Source organism: Centroberyx gerrardi, chromosome 19, assembly GCF_048128805.1.
Source record: "Centroberyx gerrardi isolate f3 chromosome 19, fCenGer3.hap1.cur.20231027, whole genome shotgun sequence".
Taxonomy (NCBI): Eukaryota; Metazoa; Chordata; class Actinopteri; order Beryciformes; family Berycidae; genus Centroberyx; species Centroberyx gerrardi.
Window position 1 is genome coordinate 8,119,878 of NC_136015.1, and position 20,123 is coordinate 8,140,000.

A 20,123-nucleotide genomic window follows, 5' to 3' on the forward strand; every position below is an offset into this window, starting at 1 on the left:
CCTATTGACAGAAAGAAGTAATAGGAAAGCCACTGTAAACAAGACGTAGCTGCCGTCGGCTGGTGCTGAAGAAGAGCGGCCGGGGCTATAGCAGAGGGAGTCGTAAATGTGTGACTAGAGACAGGAGAGCAGAAGAAGAATAGTTTACCGTCACAAAAGGTGTAGGCACTCACTTTTCCTTTGAGAGTCCAGATTTTATAGCTTTTAACATTATAATGGAGAGCAAAGGTCAAGCAAAATCAGGGGAGCATTCAGGATCAATGTTCCCTCTAAGATGATATGGTGATCTACATTTAATAACATTCTACATTTATCACACTGACCAAATAATAATATCTAGTCAGTCATCAGTCATTGCTCCACATTGTATCCAGAAATGTAGTTCATATAAAGGGGGTTGGAAGTTTTTCTGGCTTTGGTGCCATATAGCCAACAGCTCAGTCAGTTGATGCCCATGTTTATACAATACATCCTCTATTTAAGCTAATGATTTACTGGAACGGTGCATATACAGTACTAAGGTAAGGAACGGTCAAGGATTATCAGGCTGTGCATGTATATCTCTCAACCAATGTGAGAGATGTGAAACCAAGTTCTGAACTGTCTTGACACTATTCATAATTTGCTAACCTTCCATTCTTCTACCTTTTTTTTTTTTTTTGCCTCTGACACCCCCCATATATTACCTATTTTTTTATTTTTTACCTTACCTTACCTTATCTGTCAGGTTGTTTGAAAATAGGTGGCTGTCAATGGTGCAAAGGTAGCTGGGGGCCCTTTGAGATAAAAGTGGCGTATGTGTTGTATAGTGCAATTCATTCACAAAAAACACTCAGTATGCTTTACATAGAAACAATGAAAGCAAAACACAAATGCAGGGGAAACCCACCATAAAAATATACTATACATCTAAGTAGAAAGTCAGAGAGAGAGAGAGAGAGAGAGAGAGAGAGAGGAGGATTTCAGGGAGGATTTCAGAGATTACAGCAAAGTATTACTAAAATACAGCCATAAAACAGAGGAAACTAATGTTCCCATGTTAAACTTCCCATTGTTATCACCCTTACAAAAAAGAACTATAACAGCAAATACTACTACTATAATGTTTTTAGAAGGATAGGTAGAAATGCTAGAAATGTTATAGTGATACCACGGGAGTTAAAGAATATCATAAAGTACAATCAGGTCACTATTAACTCACTTGAGTGGTACAGACACACTATATATTATAGAGATATAGTGGGGTATATAGTATCAGGGCATGCAAGGCCATAGAGATAATCTCTATGTGTGAGGCACTCTTTGTACTTTACGTCTTACTTTACAACAGGTAGGCTATGTAACGTCAACATGTACACATAATCTTCCACATGAAATATGAATGTGTGCTTATCTCTAGGTTCATCAGTGTTTAAGTAGGGGCTTTCTGCCCTCCAGTGGTAACAATAAGGAAAACATCATTGTGATTTAGCACTGCGACATTAAAGTTAGACATTTTCTTTACTCACATGACATCATATTTATTTATACATATTTACATACATATTTATGTTTTCCAAAGATAGTCATACAAGGTTTATCTGTGGCATATGAAGATGGCAGCAGAGTCAGAAAGGTGGAAAAAGGGAAAGAGCTCTCACTCTACCCCTAAAGTAAATGAAAGCACATTTTGAGAGCATCTTGCGTCCTTGATGCATTTCCTGTTTTGGATTTTGGGGCGGGACATAACACAGGGAGGGATCATTCAAAAGTGTAAACCAGTGGGAGATCAGTTAGGGAAAGAAAGGCAGTTTTATTTGATAGGAAGGGCAGAGGGATGAGATTGGTCAAAAAACTGTGATGGTTTTATTGGTTGGAATTTTTATGTTCACCTCCTGGTACACGATGAAGTCACCACTAGAGATTTTCCATTTCCAGGGAATATAAAAATACAAGAAAATACTTTTTTTGTCATTTCTTTTGGCATGAATTGACATATAGCTGTATGGTATAATAGAATGAGCTAAAACGGCGAAAATGACATTTTTCATTTCAGTGTGATGCGAAAAGATGCGATAGTCTACATGGCCTACTGTTAAAGAAATCTTCTGTTGAAAACATCTAAGGTTGGTAGGTTTGGTCCAAATAACACCCAAGCTGTTAAGTACTGGTAACAGCCAGAGCTAAAATTTTGGTAATGATTAGGTTTCAAGAAAACTATTTGGTTTCAGGTCTGTAACAGATCGGTTGCTATTGTATAATTGTAATTCTAAATTGCTTCAAAATTGTCTAAAAATTAAAAAGTCTTAAATTTAACTTGATCAAACTTGCAGATACACTGCAAAATTGCAGCAAGAGAGCACATCAGTTGGCCCACGTATGCAGACTGGTGAGACAGTGATTTATCTTCTCAATAGACGATCTTCGTCGGATTTGCCTGGCACACCAACTGCATTTAAAACGTTATGCCACATGAGGTCGTCATCGCTTTAGATTGCACTTGGACGCGCCGGCAAATCCTAACACCAAATAACTGTAATATTCCTATAATATTCTGATTGGGACTTACAGTGTGTCTGGTATTCAATAGTGAGTTTATAGCGACCTTATCGTACTTTGTGGCGTTTTAATAGCAAGGGTGTTACTGTAGTAGGCTATTTATAGTGTTATAATATTCCTGTAATATTATTATAGGGGCTTATAGTGTCTGTGGTACTCAATAGTGAATTTAAAGTGACTGTGTCGTACTTTATGATATTTTGATCTCCTATGGCATTGCTCATTATCTAGCCTAATTTTTCTCTAGGTGGGACTAGGCTACTTAATTTGCTGTGATATTTGTATAGTATTCCTCTAAAAATGTATTACAGGATTACCACAGTTCCTTCTCATATGGGAAGCCACTGCTAAACCGGGGACAGTGAGCCGGAGGGAGGGGGAGGAGGGAGGGATGAGGCAGAGGGGAAAATAGATAGGGGGGTGGATTTGCTGGGGCGCAGACAGACAGCAGACCGGCTGTCCCAAGCTGCGCTGATCCTTCACTCTCCGGCACCAAGCTGGAGCCCGCCTGCCTCCCCTTGATCACCGGCCACCTGCCTCTCCGAGAATAACACAGGGCAACCAAAACCAGAGCAAAGCAAGGAAACCAGCGAGGCGACACTGACCGCTTTCTTGTGCCATCTTATCGGCATACAGACCCCCCTCTGTCCCGCCGGAGGAGAGGCTGCGGTGGCGAGCGTCTGTGCGCACTTGGCGACCCGCTGGGTTTGTTGTCGTTACCAGGAGAGGAGCGCTCAGCGACGGGACTCATTGCTGGTGTAATTATTACTAAACCGGGTTCCCCCCCTCGGCGGAGCCACTTGCATGGATGCACCATGGCCACATTTGTCTGCAGGGTTCAGTTTTTAGATGACACCGATCCATTCAACAGCACAAATTTCCCGGAGCCGACGAGACCACCGTCGTACACCTTCAGGGAGGATATTCCCCTCATCAACCAGATAGCAGGCGTCCACCGGCTTCTCAAAGCTCCGCACAAGGTAGGGTCACCCTCACGACTAAGGTGCAGTCATCCCGGAATACATTTAGGACCATACTATATCACTGCAAAACTGTTAACTACATCCTATTAGAATATTATAGGTATGTTATAGTGAGACGATAGGAGATATAAATAGCATGAAGTACGATATGGTCATAAACTCACTATAGAGTAGGACAAACACACTATAAATCCCTATAGGAATATTATAGCAGTATTCGGTCAGGGTTTGATTCAGTACACAGACGTAGGAATACTGTTATATTTAATACAGGACTATACGTTTATTTTGCTATAGACCAGACTGCTGTTTTTTCACTTCAAGCCAACTGCAAATAAACTTCCATGCCCCACCATTCAGAAGCTATTTTGAGACCAGATGCAAGCGCAACTGATTGGTTCTCCAGCTCCTGAAGAGAAACAAGGTTGCAAATGTTTGCCGCAAAACTCAGTTCTGGGGCTTTCTTTGTTTGAGATTAAATGTCCTTATTTTATCCCATGTTGGCAAGTATCCACCCTGCTGAAGTGTCCTTGAGCAAGACACTGAATCCCTACCAGCTCCAGTGACCTTTGACCTAAGTTTCCCTATGGGGATCAATGAAGTGTCACCTTATCAGTGGTATTATTTCTATTATTTAAGTGCATATAGGCCTGTCTTACTGCTTGATGTATGTGGTGCACTCTGCTTTTCATGTCACAGTGACAGGTGGGTGCAAACGCATTAGTGCAACCAGATATATCCTGAGTTGCCTCATTCATCTGCAAGTGACAGTCATAAGGCTTAGGAAACCACTGAAGAATCAGAATCACTAGTGATCAAATAGGTGGAAAATGGTTGTGAGATTAGGTGTGTTTGTGTGTGTGTGTGTGTGTGTGTGTGTGTGTGTGTGTGTGAGAGAGAGAGAGAGTGAGAGAGAGAGAGAGAGCGAGAGAGAGAGAGAGAGACAGGGGGCACTTTCTAGAGTCAGTATACTGATTCCACATTGACAACGTTGACTCACACACACACACACACACACACACACACACACACACACACACACAAAGGCATGCAACAACAAAGAACAACTTTTTTTTTTTTTATTATCATGTTTATTTAATTGTATGCAGAGGCTTTGACAATACCGCTCACCTGTTCGCCTGACATTCATGCCAATAAAGCAGACTGAACTGAATTGAAAACAGAGAGTGAAAGGATGAGAGAGAGAGAAAGAGAAAGAGACAGAGAGAGAGAGAAAGAGCTCGACTGCTGGCACACAACTCTGACAGCCAACCAATGTGTTCAACAGCAGAGTGGTTTTCCAGACCAGTAGCTTTTTTGCCGTCCCATCTTTAAAAGCCACAAAACAAATGAAAAATGGCCCGCAGCACAGAAAAGCTTATGATTACAACCTATGCACGGACAGATGGCGCAGCCCGTGCTCGTGTTTGTAATTTTGTTCACATCAGGAGGCACTGAATATTGCACTTAGATGTAGATTATAGGGATGAAATTGAACTGTTGCAAATTTGCCTGTCAGACCGTCATGACACTGAAAGCTGATGTTGAAAAGGCTTGGAATATTACGTGGAGCGGGTCTGTCAGTCATGAGATGGAAACTGTCAGTGCAGCTCAGTGGTTCAGCTCGTTTGTCTGAGCAAAAGCTTTCTGAGCTATTTCTCAATCTCTCTTTCTTCATGAAAACCAGTCTGTCGTAGTTATCCTCCTCTCTCTCTTTTCGTCTTGCTCTTTCCTCTCTCGCTCCTCTCCTCTCAGAAAAGCCTGAGCCTACTGTATTATTATGTTGTGATGGGAGAGCTCTCTGATTGGCTGGCCGGGCTGAATGTAAAGTATAGGTCACTTGTCCCAGAATTCCTGTGGCCGGGGCCTGGATCCCTCCGACACTTTGTTCTCCTCACTTTGGGTGCCGTGGTTTTCCTGACCTCTTCCTCCATCTCCTCTTGTACCTCTCTGACTATGGACCGATTCATAGACTCAAGCACACACACACACACACACACACACACACACACACACACACACACACACAAGGTTAGGCCGACTAGCCAAGGCTAAATCAGTGTGTCACTGGTTTGTGAATGTTGGATCTGCCATTCATTTTGTCCAAATTGCCAAACAAAGAAGTCTCAGGTCCATGTTTCGTTTTGACGCCCGCACAAGAGATTATCATCTTCTTCCTCCTGCCTGACAGTTCTTCATGTGTTTATCACATCTATTATTAAAAATGAAATACATGATCATTAGAGGCTCACAGGAGATTTTGTTACATGTCTTGCCACAGTACCTAACCCTTGACCTCCTTAGGAAAGAAAAGAAATTAAACTTATTCCACTGCTGCACTCATTATAATTTGCTTTCCATAAGAGCATCATGGCTAAAATGCAAAAATGTAAAAGATCATTGATCATTGTTAAGTTAGCCAGAAGAAGACAGGCTAAATGTTCAGCTCGTTGCAGAAGCTTCACAATCAGTCAAACTGCTGCAGTGTTGCGGAGAGAAGTTCCCATTTCCCTCAAGAACAACAAAGCCCAGACTTCACAGAGCGCAACTTTTATTTCATTACCAAAGTGTTTCCATTAAAGCAACATCGAGAGATTTAATAGCCGCACAGAACACACCCTCTGCTGTCTTCAAAGAGCCCGATCCTCTGCGGCTCTGATTCTGAAAAAAAAAAAAAAAAGTTCTTAAAAAGTCATCGTCTCAGTTACGTAAGGGCGTCGTTAACAATCGACCCACCGTGATCGCCAGCAGGCTCGGTGTTGTTTTAACGTGGAAGTAATTACTCCCTTACCCCCTTTTTCTCTCCCCGGCTCTTCTGGGAGAATTTGATTAAATGAGTGTAAAGTATACTAGCCACTAAGTGTTTCCCTCGCCCCGGCCTGGAGCCTCCAGTGCGAAGAGCTTGCGGTTCTTTCTGGAGCCGCCTCTCGCCGGCTTCGTCCAGCATGATGTGTTTTGTTATGTTATTACTCCTATTACTCCAACGAAGTGTTTTAGGAAAGACACACGCTTTGGAGGGTGCGCTGTTAAGATATTGTGTTACAAAGTGGTCGAGGGCTCAGTTCTCGCTGTCCAAGCAGTATTTTGTGTGACTGAGTAATGTGTGGATGAGGCAGGGTAGCGAAAGAAAGGGGGGAGTTTGGGAGTTGGGGGGGGGGGGGGGGCTCTCGCTTGGGACATGTGCGAAACAGTATGGGGCATTTTCAAAGAGAAGAAGAAAGCCTGCTGCTGAAATGAACACGACATAATAAATCTTAGATTAGCGGAATATGGATAAAGGAGCTGAATAATGCTGACAGATCGGGCGCAAGAAGTGTTTTGTCTTTTTCCTTCTTAAGAACCAGGGCAGTGGGGCAGGGTATGATTACCCCCACCCCACCCCCCTCCACACACACACACACACACACACACCCTCTCCCTCCCCCAGATCAAATCTCAACCTGACATTTTTGCCCTATTGGCACCAAACGCTTAGAGAACCGACAACACCGTTGTGTGAAGAGTCTGGGTTTTAGCCCGACGAAGCGTTCGGCCCCGGCTTTCTCCTTTCTATCTCCTTGGCCTTGGCAGTGCCCCCCCGCCCCCTTGTGCCTCCAGCCCCTTGCGGACACACCCACCCTTCAGCTCCTGTGTGCATGCTGCCTCCCAGCAGAGTAAATATAGCAAGGTTATATTTAGGCCGTGAGTCCATCCATCAGTCCGTCTCTCTGTTTCCGAGAGAGAGGGAGGGAAAGAAAGAAAGAGAGAGAGGGAGAGAGGCAGTAGGTCTTGTGATCTGAGGTCTCTGCTGGTCAGAGAGTGTCGTCATGCAGCCGGACTAGACTGCCAGGGGGCCGTTTGGCAGCACACCACCAGGGGCCAGGTTAGGTTAAACCCCAGACTGATAGCGTAGAGGCTCCAAATGCTAACGCAACGCATGACTCTGATCTCATTCACCTATTCATACATCAGCAGCTGTAACAATGGGTTGCAAAGATCATATCTGGTTGTGCGAACACAACGATGTATGTTATTTTTTTTATGAGCTGTCCCTTGGATGGCTCCCTGCACCTGCTATCAACTTGTGACCGTACTCATAAAACATCAATGCCAACGGTGTTCAGATATATTACTGCTGCACCTGGTCTGGAACTCAGCAGGGTTTCTCATTACACACGGCATAGTTGGTCAATTCTGACGTCGAGCGTTCCGCAGTGTTACCTTAGATCATGCGATCGCAGATGGCAAAAAAGCGACAAGATTTTGAACGCCGAGAGGTGTTTTGGAGAAAAGCAGCACCCGCATGTGCATAAATGTACACATATAAAACATATATATAGGAATGAATGCAAACGTTCCTTCCTCATACACACAGACCAATGTACATTCGTGTTCCCCCTTTACACACACACACAAACATGCACACACACACACACACACACACACATGCAAACTCATACGTGAATGTATACACAACTGTACACATCATTAACATGTCAAATTTCCCAAAACTGGCCTTTAAATGCACTGTTTAAGCCAAAAGTGACCCCCCCCCTCTTTCTCCCTCTCTCTCTCTCTCTCTCTCTCTCCCTCTCTCCACCTTTTCCTTCTGGTTTGGGTTTCATGTTCTGCAGGCTTTATTGCTACATCTCTACTAGTTAATTCCCTTAACAGCTTTGTAATGTTGAAAACAGAGCCGTGCCACAGATGGCTCTCTCTCTTTTCACGGAGCACTGTACACACTCTGGTTCGTACCCGCCCCCGTAAACTGGCTTTATTTTATAGGCTCAAATTGTTTTAAAAAAGGGTGTGAAACAGACACAGAAAAAAAAGTGAGGGAGCATAAAAAACAGCAGGCTCAGAGACCAGTGTCATTCCTGTGGGTGGTTTATGTACATCACACCCCGGCCTGGAACTTGGTGTGTGTACAGTATTTCACATGCCACCCTGCACCTCCAAGCGCTCAATACTGTTTTCTTTTCTTTTTTTAGGTAAAAAACCAGATTCAGAGTGGTGGGCCAATTTTCCTCAAGCATACTTCTCCCTCAGTTCGATTCAATTCCTTTCAGTTCAGTTCAATCCAATGCACTTCAGTTTAGTTCAGTTCTATTCACTGAAGTTCAGGTCAGCTCAGCTCAGCTCAGTTCAGTTCTATTCAATGCAGTTCAGTTCCAGTCAGTTCACTTCATTTAATTTAATTTAATTTTAGTTTAGTTTAGTTCAATTCAGTTCAGTTCAGTGCTGTTCAGTTCAAATAATTTAATTTCAGTTCAGTTCAGTTCAGCTAACTTCAGTTCAGTTCAGTGCAGTTCAGGTCAGCTCAGCTAAGCTCAGTTCATTTCAGTTCCATTCAAACAAGCTCCTACGTTACTTTAAAAAAGTTTAACATATCTCTTTCTTCCTCTCCATAGCTTGATGACTGTACGCTGCAGCTGTCCCACAATGGCACCTATCTGGATCTGGAGTCCTCTCTGGCTGAGCAGAGGGACGAGCTGGAGGGCTTTCAGCAGGACGACACAGGGTGAGACTGCCTCACATTCATACCTCCTGCAATAACCAGACTGTGTCTCGCACACGCACAGTCTCACTCATAAATGTCAAAACAACTCTAATCATTTGAGACAAAGCGATGAGTCCGTTTGCCCTCCCTCTCCCTCGCACACGCACACATATTCTGAGTTTCTTCATTCCACTAAAATGGGAAGAATCACAAGCTGCTGGATATGGATTTCTTGGAAGGACAAGTTCACGGAAAGTATGAAGCGCTCTGGAAAGCGGGACAGATGCGCCCTCCCTTCCACAGCAGCACAAAGCTATGGGCTCTCTCTCTCTTCTCTCACTCTATTTTTCTTTCTCCTCTTCCCTGTGACAAAATATCACATTTCACAAGCCCGTCAATTTGTATGCTGGGAAAGTGAGTGTGATCACTTTGTAACAGTATTGTTGTGAAGGCTTTGCAGTTGCGTCAGAAATCTCCCAGCAACCAGTGCTGCCGCCATCTTGGAGGTCCACTAGAGAAATGGCAATTCACTACTAACGGCAAAACATAAAACAACTGGGTTTCAAAAAGAGAGACGTCTGATACATACAAATTGTTGGTGTGGAAACAGTAATGTTGTCGGTGCCTGGACAAAAGAATATAGATTTGTGTCTAAATTCATGTTATGGTGAGTAATTTTGGCTTTAGCGCTGGCAATATGGCGCTAGCAATATAGCGAGACAAGAGTCAACTCAATTAACCTAAACAGCTTTGTGTTTGCTTTGTTAACTAGCTAACTAACCAGCAAGCTAAATTAGCAAAACAGCTAATGTTAATGTTGAACATGAACCAAGTTTCCACTAGGCTACTAGCTACTAGCCACATAATGTTAGCTATTGTGTAAATCAGACGGTTTAAACAAGAAGACAGCGTTGGTTAGCTGACCAGGTGCTATAATTAGCTAGGTGAGAAACAAGCTAGCATTATCTAAACACAAAACCATGTATCAGTGTTGAAATGAGAAGTTCCCAGTCCAAAATACCAAATATATTAAATCTATTAGACACTGTTGAGAAAGCTGAGTCATAAGTTTAGAAATTCAATGAGCTGTTCTCAGCCGTTGTTGCCCACAGCTGTGGACCTCCAGTGTAAGGCTGCATTATGTCACCTGAAAGGCCTCTAGACACACAAGCATTGTCACATAGAGCGCAGAGAAAGACACTTAGATAGCAGCTCTTAACTGGCTGCATATGACTGAGTGTGTGTTTGTGGAGAGCTTTGGCATGGTGATGTGTTTGAGTCTTTGGGGGGTGTGGGGGCAGCATGACAGGTGATGGCAGACACATAGACCCGGGTGTGAGTGTACTGTATGTGTGTTTGAGTGCGCTTGTTTCCATGTGTACATTTGTTTGTTTGTGTGTGTGTGTGTCTTTGTTGCGCGCCTGGTAACCCATGTGACAGATGATGGACAGGTGAATAAAGGCGTGTGTGTGTGTTTTTGAAGTCGAGGAGATCTTGGCGAACTGGCTGGATTGGACAGGCCTGTCTGTCATCCTATCAAACTGAGGCTCTCACCAAGGTCATACTGAAAGTAGGAAATTAATTGCACATTGGGTTGGTTTAAGGATCTTTGCTTGGGAAAAAAAAAAGTAGAAAAGCACAAAGGTTGAGGATGGATACTCCTAACTAAGCCTGTCCTCCCTCTGCCGGATGAGTGCTGTTTATATAGTGTCAGAGATGAATAAACTAATCACACTCAATATCTCAGCCCCACACCACATATTTTACTTGTGCTTTAAAATCAGTGTGTGACAGCTGCTTTAGAGTCTTAAAGGCACAGTTCATGTTAGTGGGTGTGAATTTTGAAATAGATGTCTATCTCTCTATTGTGATGATACTGTGCTGTATCTATTTCTGTTATTAGCCAAGGCACGAATCCTAAGACAAACTTCCATTTTTTGATTGCATGCATGGTCAATAGATATAAACGGAGCAACCGGAAAGAGGGGGAGACTCATTAATGTCAGTGTTAAAATGAACATTTTCTGTCTCTTCCTGCTAAAGCTGTAACTTCTCCTGTATAAATCTGCTTGTCTTAAATCAGGAAAATGCTAACTGGATGCTGAAAACCTTGTATCTCCAAAATGTATTCAGAATCTAAGAATGACAACCGTTTTTTCTTAGCTTGACCATCATGTGTTTTAGAGTTTATCCAATTGGCTTTGAAAAGGTTTCATAAACCCAAGGGTCAGAGAATTTTCTCAACCCATAAGAGAAGCATGTAATCCTTCAAATGAAGTTAAAACATGAAAATCACCAAAATTGGAGTTACAAGTTTTCACCCGAAAGTGACTATATGTAGGCATATCTGTTTTTTGGACAGTTAAGTGTATTTGTAGTGTAGAAAGGTGCACAGCAACTCACCATTGCACTCACACAATGTAGGATGCTAACGTTAGCTTGTTAGCCATCGTTTTGTCTTTTTGACGTGACAACTATGCATCATTGCTGGCCTGTTAGAATTTGGTGACACTAAACTCCACCCATTCCACTCAAACACTTATCTTGTTGAATCCTCTTTGATACTCTCACGTCAAAAGTTCATTCGCAAGTGTGAGTCTCCCTATTTATCTATTTACTGTTCTCTGAGCTGCATAAACCCTTGCTCTCTCTGGGTCTCCTGGTTTGACTGTCTACCTCACACATTAGCTTATCAGTCGATGAATGTGGGAGAAAAACACAGTTTCGACCGCATCTCAACAACGCATGGTAACATTGTGCTCTATTTCCTAGCAAAGCTGATAACGCAGCATAACACAGGGATAGGAGGCCAGCTGCTGCCTTGTTTGGGTGTCTGAGCGTGCGTTATCCTTGCTGCATGTTATGCATGGCGAGTGTTTTCCAGCGGTGTGTTATCAGACCAGTGCTTTCTCTGCTTGGATGGGATGCTATCAGTATGTTAGTGATGGAAGTCAGTGATTAGCTCCTAGAGGTTAGTGGATCACGGCTAAGGTTAGGAGAGTGGGTGAACCTTCAGGCTGGACATCCAGTAGTGTGACATAAATGCAATTGGTCAGTACAATGAGATAGAATTAAAGGGAGGTAAACAATCATTTATTGAGTAATTTGTGTGTTCACCATGTATGGCAACTAAGGTGTAAAGACAGAGGTACAGGGAATTCTTGTGGTCAAAATACCATCATGCTTTTCCTTCATGTTTGCGTGTGTTCATTTTGTTTTCCCATAGGAAATATGCCTGTGTATGAGTGTGTGCGCATTTGCACGATGGTATGTGAAGGTGTGTGTGTGTGTGTGTGTGTGTGTGTGTGTGTGTGTGTGTGTGTGTGTGTGAGTGTGTTGTGTCTGCTCCTGCGGTTCTGCTGTCTGTCCTCCAGGCTCAGATGTGTATCAGTATAAGGGTACAGGCCCAGTGCAGGCCACTGTTTGACTGTCTACTCTCTGTTTTCACCTTCCCCAACTTGCCAACCGCCTCTATGCTGCAGAAAATGTCCATCATAACATGTCATTTAGTCTCATATTCAGTCTTAAAATCTTATTTTCCTCAATACAGTTGCCAGTAGAAACAAGCACTAATAGCTTGAAACAAGGTAGAATAAAGCAGATCACTCCTCTAGTATCAAGAAAATGACACTTTCACAAAATTCATGCAAAAAGTTGATTTACATTGGCAGTAAATGAAATTGTCTCACCTGCATTGGCAGATTTATTCAGCTGCTTTGATAAAAAATAATTTAAGACTCAACACTAAATCAAATGACCTGTTAAGATGGACACTTTTTGCAGTGTAGAGACACATAGTATCATGATAACAATAACATCATGTTCTCCACAATTCTGTTTACTGCCAATTTTATCATACATTTAATCAATATAAACTCTCTCTCTCTCTCTCCCTCTCTCTCTCTCTCTCTCTCTCTCTCTCTCTCTCTCTCTCCCTCTCTCTCCCTCTCTCTCTCTCTCTCTCTCTCTCTCTCTCTCTCTCTCCCTCCAGAGCCAGAGGGAAGAAGCACAGTGTTGTTTTACGGACCCAGCTGACTGTCCGTGTGCACGCCTGCATCGGTGAGTGCTGTACGACATGTTTATATATGTGTTTAACATGCATTTCTCCCTGGACACACACACACACACACACACACACACACACACACATACGTTGAGACACATCAGGAAGCCTGAGTACATAGTGTACTGTACGTTAGAATGGCTGTCCAGGGGTTTACATGTTTATGGTACATGTGTGGGGGTGGACCTGAGACCTGAGACCTCCCACTCTGAAGCAAGAGACCTGAGAGCTGACAGCAGGCCACTGGTTTGACTGGTGTGTGAGGTTTCTGCCCATTCAGCACAGCGCCACTTCTCATGTGGGCTTGGGAACAGGGATTCTTGTGATTAATTGCATTAAGCATGCGCGGTGGGAGCTTTGACATGATTTGAGAGAGAGGAAAGTGAAGGGAAGCTCTGTGTGTGTGTGTGTGTGTGTGTGTGTGTGTGTGGCTGTGAAGTGAGTGAAGTGTGTAAGCACGGTGTTGGTGCACTGTGTGCTTTGGCTTTTCCCATTGGGGCTGGTGAATCTATCACAGTGCGATGCCCTCAGTGTGCCCTCTTAGTTTACAGTGAGGAGGAGGAGGGAGGGAGGGAGGGAGGGAGGGGTGAGCATATTGCAGAAAGCTGGAGAATGACGAAGAAAAAGAGATAGCGGGAAGAAAGGGGAAAAAATATGTCATGATAAGAGGAAGGAAAAAGTGAGAGCTGAGGGAGAGATTCAGAAGGGAGAGAGGGATAGGAGATGGAGCTCCTTTTTGTCTGTTTATATGCTCAATTGTTTTCTACGTAAAGGTCTTTTCTCATAATTATCTCTCTGCACTTCAACCTCTCTCTATCCTACAAAATCATGCCACCATTTTGCTCTTTCTTTCTTTCTTTCTTCTGGGTCTATCCTCTTTCCTCCCTTCCTCCATGCCATGTTTGCATGGTCAACATTCTCCCTGCCAGTGATAGTAGTGCTAATTCTGGATGCCAGAATCAGTGCCTCGGATTGGCTGAGAGCATCGGAGAAGGGTGAAAGGTCATTGGGGGCCGGGCTTCGGGTATTAAAGAGTGAAAGAGTTCACACACACACACAATACAGCATACTCTATCTATCTATCTATCTATAATTTCTTCAGTTTATGATGTATTTTTTGAGTGCTGAATTTCACATTTCTAATGCATTATACATCTTAAAACAAGCAAAAATAAATCAGATTCAGGAAATGTCTTCAAACAAGTTGATTTGCACTGGAAATCAGCAAAATTATCTCACCCCATTGGCAGATTTTTCACTTATTTTAAGAAAGATTATATTTTAAGACTCAAAAATAGATCAAGTGACTTGATAAGATGGATATTTTCGGAATGTAGATTGTTGTTCCCATTTTCCCCTGTTAGGGATATAACCTCTAACCTTATGTTCCATATTTTCCACCCTTTGTAAAGAAGCTAGAGAAGAATAAAGTAGCGATAGATTCCTATGGAGATGTGGTTCCCTGTCTTGTATAGCGTGGGGGTTCACTTAAGTCCCAGGGGTGGGGGGTGTCTGAGACAGATGAGCTCTGCTCTTAAGTGGATGAGAGGAACTGGCCTGAGTCTGCAGCCACCTGCTGCACACGCACACACACACACACACACACACACACATGCATGCACATAGACGAGCATGTATGCACGCGTGAACACGCCGCATACACACCATATTTCTCTTGTCAGCCTCAAATGACCCTGAGTGATTTGAGTGGGTAGTGGTGTAAACGAAATCCCCCTCTCACGCTCATGCACATACAACACACACACACACACACACACACACACACACACACACACTGACTCACAAGCTTTTATGAGGGATCTTCCCATAGCTTGTTTTGGTCCGAAGAAAACCAAAACTGGGCTATATTTGCATGCCTCTTTCAGCATAAATCCAACAACTTCTTATTAGAACAGAACATCTTATTGGAAAAAGGGCTGCATCATCACCATATGAGATGCATTTCCTTTTGAAGGGCGAGAGTGAAACTTTAATTTTGACCAGTGCCAAGGCTTGATGACAGAGTTTGCTCATTATATTGACCGCAATCCAGATTTCGCTCAGCATGGCACAGATGTTGGGCAGCGACCGAACACTGACTGGAGTTCATGTTCTGCAGTGGCGGTTGCAATTCCACAGTATTACACAGACATGTAATCAGATAGATCGAGCGAGTCAGTGTGATCCATACACTATGCAGATCTACTGACCACTTTCCTCCCCCTCTCGTTGTTTCATTGCGACTCAGTGTATTCAGCTGTCCGCTCATTCCCGTTTAACGCTCACTAATCTGTCCCGGGCCTTGACTTTAAAATCGGCTGAGTAGCGGTCAGCATAACCCCTAAATGAAAAATCTGTCACAATCAAGGATTTGCAGGCATCTGATTGCTTGTAGAATCAAGTATCTTTGGCTCACAATTAGTTGGTCAACATCTTCCCAATCTTAAGTAAGGCTGGATCGCGTGCTTTGGGATTGAAGTGATTGCGTGACCCAATATACGGTTCCTGACCATGACACATGGACGCTAAATGTTTGATTTTTGTGATTAAAATGCAGTAAAGGATCACTTCCTTATAGATTTTCTTAATCCGGCACTGGCAGGCCTCATCAGCGAATTGTGATTGGCAAGGATCAAGGGTTGTCTGTTGTAAGGTCAAAGGTTAAGGAGATCCCAGGGATTCAAACCTTCTTTATTCATTCATTGATCTTCTCTTAAGCCCACATGGTTGAAAAAATGGGAATAACTGCATGAGAAAGACAACTTTCACTCACATTGCGCAATCCCAAGCTGGCATTGCTGCTAACGGAAAGATCAAATTATATGCGTGCTTGCCAATTTGGGATTAAGGATGCTCTGTGATGCGCGTGTGAGTGTGTGTGTGTTAATGTGTGTGAGTTAATGAGTTTTTTTTCTTTTTTTTTTATATAAAGAGAAGGACACATTGGTATGGTCAGCAAAGCGGTGACTTTGTCTGCTGGTGTAAGCATTATCCTCCAGGCAATGAGTCTGCAGTGAAGAGACCTTCATGGCACTTTAATGATCCAGCCCTTGTCAGCATTCAGCACCTGACCCCCCGAGAGATTGGGGTCAGTTTTACAGGATTTTTTTTTTTTTTTTTGGGGTGAATTACAGTATGTACAGGGCGAAAGGACTGACTGAGTGTCCTCAAAGTGTTCTCAGCTTTGCTTATTTTAGACAAGGTTTTACCCGGGCCTATCATCTTTTCCCATCTACTTTTATAGCTCTCTCTCTCTCACCCATTTCTTTTATTTGCTTTTTTTGTTTTGCTTTCTATACAGTGTCTGCTGCCGATCCTGTGGCCTGTAGTGCAGTCAAATTGCCAATCAGAGCCCCTTCCTTAAGGGTTAATTTTAGCTCCGGTTGCTGCAGACTTGTTGCAGGCCTTAGCTGCGGGGTGGAGAGGGGTGGTGTGTGTGTGTGTGTGTGTGTTGGGGGGGGGCTCTGTAGTTGTTATCTTTAGAAAGTGTTGACAGCACAGAAACATGTGAGGAAGGCAGCACAGTACTGAACCTGGGACACCAAATGGGAGAGTTACAGTGAGAGGGAGGATGCAAGAAGGGAGAGAAAAGGTTGATTGAGGAAGAAAGAGGAAAAGGGAGACTGAATAGGAAATTACAGTAATATCAATGGGAAATGCATGGGAACAGGGAAATGCCATGACGTTTACCTTACCTTGTATGGTGTGTCACTATTAGACATTTTGCTTAAAGCTGCCTATAGGCAAGATATTTATGTTAACATATACCCATCTTATCAGTCTAATATGCACAGATTGAGATCACATTTCACCTAAATGAATGAAACGACTGCATTATTATAAGATGGAAATGTACCGATGCAATTTCTGCACCGACTGTGCAAAAACTCTTGTAATTTCCTTCTTTATAAACGATTTAATCTCCACCTTGGACTTCAGGACATTTGCACAATCCCAAAGCTTTTCTTTCCCCAAACGGCCTCAATTCCCAAGGGTCAGAAAGGATCTGCTGTAATTAAACACAGTATAAGGCATCACATATGGAGGGGGGGATGCTATGTGACAGGTAAAGCTCCCTGTAATGAGCGGTACAGCAGGTGAAACAAAGAGCCGGAGTGCAGAACAAAAGACCTCGCATGTGTTTGGAGCCGATTCAAAAACCTTCGCCGCTTAGCTCTGGAATTCAGCCCGCTTTTTTTTTTTTTTTTAATATTTGGCTTCTATACTGTTGGATTTCTGCGCCCCAATTATCCGTCTCTTAACGACCCCCTGCAGTATTGTGAGGGAGGGGCTGGGGTCGGAGGTTGAGGCGGAGGTATAGGTTGACTCGCTTTGATTTTCGCCGGCCACGCTGTTGCATAACAAATTAGCAGGGGTTCGAAAAAAACGGAGCCAAGGTTTGTGCTGCATCTGCCTCTCTTCCCTCTCTTCCCTCTCTTCCCTCTCTTCTCTCTTCTCTCTCTCTTTGCCTACTTATCCCTAACTTCCTCTCTCGGCAGAGGATTAACGATTCCCACGTTACGCCTGTCCTCACATCACTTGTCTTTTTTTTCCCCCCTCTCCCTCACTTTTATTTTACCCTATTTTTACACGCCTCTCCCTTACATTTAGATGGATAGATCAGATATAGATTTTGATCAGCAGGATTTGATGGCAGCCAGTGAGAATTGCGTGAACAAAAACGTCTCTTTAAATGCGATGCGACCGGAGAATACAGTCTTTTGCTCTGTGTTGCTGTACCAGTGGGGGTCCAGCGGTAGTGACAGCGGTCTGGCCTTGGGATCTTACAGAAAGAGACGACTACAGCTGGTTGTAACAGCGGTTTAGTGTGTCCGTGTCCCCCCCGCAGTAAGAGATAAGGCCTGGTAATGGCATGGTGTGACAGGGAGATAATGCTTGATAATGGGGAAGGGGAAGGGGAGGGTGTGTGTGTGTGTGGGGGGGGGGGGGGTGCTGTGGTATAGGATAGCCATGGCAGTGCAGTCGTAAACCTCCAGAGAGGGTTTTGCGGATGTGCTGCCTTCTAATATTTACGTTACGCTGAGCCAGCATGCTCTATACATTTCAATCTGACCTCCTTTTCCCCTTCATCTTCTATTATGCTGCATTAGTTTTGTCCAGTTGTCTCCATTCCTGTGTTACACCCATCTTGTTTCTCCCAATTCCTTTCATCTTTCTTTTTTTTTTTTTTGCAGAAACTCCCTCCACCCCTCTTTAACCTTTCTGCATATCTTCCTTCTCCTGACTTGCCCTCTCTGCTTTGTAAATCTATATTTACTCTGCTCAGCTTTGCATATGTGACTCTTTGTTCTATGAAACACCTGTGACTTTAGCTCAAGGAGTTGAGCCCAATGATCCTTCTGTGTGTGTGTGTGTGTGTGTGTGTATGTGTGAATGTGCATGTGTGTGTGTGTGTGTGTGTGAGCAAGTATGTTTTGCTATGCTTATGAATTGCTTGCCTGCTCTTCCTAAACACACGCAGACGAGTTTAGACCTGTCACTCACTCTGTTTTATCGATGCTAAACTATGATATCTTGATGTGTGTGTGTGTGTGCATATTTGTGCTTTGGTCCCACCAACTCATTACATGAAATCAGCCGTTATGCATTCAGAAGACAAGGCACCCTCTCCTCCTTTTCATCCCTCTTTCACAGAGAGAGAGAAAGAAGGAATGAGAAAATCACTGGAATAGTTTCCCCTCTACCCTCACTAGCAGCTGAGGCCCTAAGGAGCGACTGAGAGCATTGCACCCACATGAGTCATGCCTTACTTACTGCTGAGGGAGATGGAGAGATGGGATGATGAGGCATAAGGGATGGAGGTGTGGAGCGCTGGAAGCGGTGGAATAATTTTACAGCGGCTGCCGTCGTTGAAGGGCCACATCATGCATCTATCCTGCAGCTGCCCTGCAGAGTACCTTTTCTTCAAATTGCCTCTTAAATAACTGGCTGTCTGGCTATTCCTTAATAGTAGCAGTTCATTATTGCATACATTTACAAAAGTGGAACCTCTGCAACGGCTGCATGTGTAGATTTGGATGAATTTTATGATGTGAGGGAGAGATATGAATAGATGGGTACAGACAAGGACCTGGTCAAAACAGTTATTCTATTCTAGTCTGTGCCAGTAAGCCATAAGCAGACAGCAACACCAACAATGTATATTGCACTGCTTACACTTGTGCTGTCAGGCCGCATAATCCCATTATAATATGCGGTAAAAATAGTATCTGGTTGTTTATGGCTTCTAGGGTTTGGCTTTGTAACCCAGTTGTACGGTGGAGCCGTGCGCTCTCTATTGTCACTGTGCTCGCTCGCTGTGGTGCGGTGAGCGCTGCCTGTGTGTTACAGTGTTGTGCCTTCTGTGGATGTGGCAGGGTTTTCCCTGGGCTCTAGTTATGCTGACAAACATGAGCAGCCCAACTGCTCCGCTCTGGCACAACATGCTGCTGTTTGGGGTTTGCTCTCCCTTGCCTCGCTGCACTTACTGGAAGAAAGCAAGAAATATGACACTTCATATGTGTGTGTGTGTGTGTGTGTGTGTGTGTACATGTATGCACCCAAGTGGGCCTGCACAAGCCTCTGGATGGCCTGTTTTAATCATTTGAAACGATTACATAATGCAATAAAACATTACAATTACCAAAAGCTAAACATCCAGAACGCACTGGAGAATCTGCTGGCTTGGCATGGGATTCAGCCGTGGGGTTAAGGGATAATGGGTTTAGGGGATGTGTGGAGAGAGAGAGAGAGATGGGGAGAGGGATGATTTCCAGGGAAATGGTAAATCACTTAGAGAAGGAAACACAAGGGAAAAACAAAGCAAGGAGGAAATGCACCTGCCAGACAGACCAGCAGTTGGCCAGGAGCTCCACAAGTTATGTCATACTCCTCCTATAGTGCTCTGACTTACAGGTGAGGAGAGGAGAGGAGAGGAGAGGAGAGGAGAGGAGAGGAGAGGAAGGTATAGGGGGAATATGAGAGAGAAGACAAAATGAGTATACAAGACGACATAACAAGGTGTAATAACAGCAGATTTTCATTCTCTTTTCCTTAAAAC

At 43.7% G+C, this 20,123-nt stretch overlaps 1 protein-coding gene across 1 annotated transcript in view; it reads left to right on the top strand.

Moving 5' to 3' along the window:
- The first annotated feature begins 3,353 nt into the window (after nucleotides 1-3,353).
- fhod3a (formin homology 2 domain containing 3a) overlaps nucleotides 3,354-20,123 on the top strand; it is a 60,180-nt gene continuing 43,410 nt past the window's right edge. Inside the window, exons 1-3 of the mRNA XM_078290219.1 lie at nucleotides 3,354-3,518; nucleotides 8,912-9,021; nucleotides 12,992-13,059. Coding sequence (XP_078146345.1) covers nucleotides 3,354-3,518; nucleotides 8,912-9,021; nucleotides 12,992-13,059 — 343 coding nt within the window. The remainder of the gene's footprint in view (nucleotides 3,519-8,911; nucleotides 9,022-12,991; nucleotides 13,060-20,123) is intronic.